General features: G+C 52.3%; 1 protein-coding gene across 1 annotated transcript in view; it reads right to left on the bottom strand.

The window, feature by feature from the left end:
- Positions 1-2,370, bottom strand: part of hdac6.L (histone deacetylase 6 L homeolog) — a gene marked incomplete at its 5' end in the record, with an annotated part of 17,194 nt that extends 14,824 nt beyond the window's left edge. The window contains 11 exon segments of the mRNA NM_001087017.1: positions 1-5; positions 325-451; positions 539-607; positions 692-796; positions 933-1,030; positions 1,219-1,315; positions 1,389-1,429; positions 1,512-1,596; positions 1,831-1,916; positions 2,048-2,170; positions 2,254-2,370. The exon segment at positions 1-5 is cut by the window's left edge and continues 61 nt beyond it. Of these exon segments, the coding sequence (NP_001080486.1) occupies positions 1-5; positions 325-451; positions 539-607; positions 692-796; positions 933-1,030; positions 1,219-1,315; positions 1,389-1,429; positions 1,512-1,596; positions 1,831-1,916; positions 2,048-2,170; positions 2,254-2,340 (923 nt within the window).
- Between the last annotated feature and the right edge of the window lie 238 nt (positions 2,371-2,608).

The raw sequence follows: 2,608 nt of genomic DNA, 5'->3' as shown, positions 1-2,608 counted from the left end.
CTGGTCTGTGCACAGGAGAGAAAAAAGGGGGACACCATTATGTTGTTTACAAAATCTGGGGGGCACACCAGTGCCAACTACTGGCAGAATAGTAAGCGTTGAGGTCAAGGAGCTACAGATTGATTGCATGACACAAGCCAACATGGAGACCCATTTGCCACCTCCTGCCCTCATAGACTGATGTCCCCATGAAACAGGGATGCTTCTTACAGTCTCTCCCCTCTGAGACAGAGCCCCCCAAAAGGCATTTCTTTCACAGGCACAAGGCTCAGCACCAGATGTACAGGGAGAAAAGGGGTCGGTTAGGGGCACTCCTTGTCCCACCTTGTTCCAGGCCACATTCACATTGAATCGCTCTCCTCGTTCCTTCCCCACAGCTGAACTGGCTGATTCTTTTAGATGGGGCCAAAAACCCCCGTTGTCATAGCGATGGACAGAAAAGTACAGGACACTGCAGAGAGAAAGGACACAGCAGGTAGAATAGAAATATCTGTGTGCCAGGGGGGCACCTTCTTTTGAATAGGCACCATTTACCCACCTGGGATCACTCTCAAATATGAACTGTGTGCCCTGACCGTGATGCACGTCCCAGTCTACAATTAGGACCCTGGGGAGGCAAAACAAGTGGAGAGATAATTGCACACCCCCCCTATTGCACCCTCCCACCCCCGGGTTATATCTGCACACTCACCGTTTGGCACCATATGTCAGTTGGGCGTATCGGGCAGCAATAGCAAGCTGGTTAAACATGCAGTAACCGTTCATCTGGTCAGTGTGTGCGTGATGTCCAGGAGGCCTGAGAAATTCAGGGGAAATTTAGGGAAAGGCCCATGTGCCAACAACCAAAACCACCTAACCCAAGGCATGCCCCTCTGCCCCCTCCAATCAGATGCAGCTTATGATCTGTGTATCCCAACAGGTAAAACACTTGCCTGACAACAGCCAATCCATTGCGGATCTCCCCATGCTGAACTCTATCCACCAGCTGGAGCACTGAGCCCACGGCCAAAGAGGCGCAAGTGAAAGACGTCTGGTTGGCAGAGAGGGAGATGAGGAGGTTTAGGGAGAGAAACTGTTAAATGGCTGAGGGGGAGAGACATTAGACAAGCTACGGGTTAATCAAAGGGTTACTAGAGTAACTAGACTAGAGATGCAGTAAATTGGGCAGTACCACCACGGGGATTAATGGGCAAGGGCATTACAAGTGGGCAGACTCACCGGGTGCAAGTACACCGAATCATAGCGGTCAGACAGAGCTCTAAGCTCATCCATGGTCATTTTCTGAGTGGATCTCATCAGTGCCACATACTGGGGGCTGAAATAGACCAACACACATCAGACTGGCATTGTGCCAGGTAACTGCAGGCCTATGACACAACGTGTATTACCTGTGAATGAGCAAGATTTCCTCCTCTGATGCTTCACGAGCCTGTGACAGACAAAACAGCCATGTGTCATCCTACTGGGACTAAACCCCACCCAAAAACTCCAGGGTGCCCTCTGGCACTTACCGGCACCGCCACACATCGCTCTGCCAGGCCGTATTCAGCCATCTTGTCTCTCACAGCCCAGATACGGCCTGGGCATTCAGGAAAGCTGCAGGAACACAGAGAAGTTATACCCCTAAACATCAGTAGCTCAACCACTGTGCCCACACCCACTGTGCCGTCGGTTGCAGGTATTTGGGGTGAGGCTAGGAGACACGAGTACAGGCAGGAATGCCACCTTATTGGTACATATGCCTTTAATCTAGAGGCGCCCCCCAAACTCATCGGCCAGGGAAAGGGCCACCCTGCTGTATAACTGTGCATTATGGGTAAAATAACTCACTTGTCATCCCATAAACAGTAGTTGTGTGCCATCTGCTCATCATAAACCAGTCCCGTTCCTTGCACGGCTGCCTCTGCCAACAAATTCTGTAAAAAGAAAAAGGGGGCAGCACGTGTGGGTGTTGTTTTGGGGGTTACTAAAGTGCTATTTGTGTAACATTTAGTTAGAGCACTAAGCAAATGGTTTGTTGGGGTCAGTGGTTAGTGGGGTTCCTCACCAGCCCCTCGAGTTGGTCACACAGCTGCTGGTCAGGGCTGCGCTTCATCCTGTGGCCCCTCTTCTTTACTTCCTGCAGGGACTGGGGGCCTTGGGGGGATGCACCTTTCTTCCTGGGCTTCCCCTGAAACAGACACAGAGAGTCCATGAGAGAAGTGGCCCTAGAGCCCCACAGCTTTGGCTGCATTTGGACATGAGGATACTCACCATGCTGCATGCGGGGGTCACAGGAGAGCGGGAGGCACCGGTCAGCCCCCGGGGGGGCACTGCTGTAGGCTCCTGTGGAGAGGCCATTGTGGGGGGCACTAGACACAAACAAGGGCACTACAAATCCCAGCAGCCCCTGCAGCACAGTCAGGAGACACAGTCAGGAGGAATTGTTGTGCAGCTCGAGGTGTCCTGGGCACAGTGACAGTAAGCAGCCAAGTACAACTGGATATATGTCCTGCACAGCTTACAATCTAAACGTGGCCTCTCTCTGTACCTCCTACTGCTCCCACTCAACTTCTAGGAGGTGGCCCTTATTTCACAGGGTCCCTCATCTGCCCCTCTCTCCTGTCTC

Source organism: Xenopus laevis, chromosome 8L, assembly GCF_017654675.1.
Source record: "Xenopus laevis strain J_2021 chromosome 8L, Xenopus_laevis_v10.1, whole genome shotgun sequence".
Taxonomy (NCBI): Eukaryota; Metazoa; Chordata; class Amphibia; order Anura; family Pipidae; genus Xenopus; species Xenopus laevis.
This window is presented reverse-complemented; position numbering and strand designations above follow the sequence as displayed.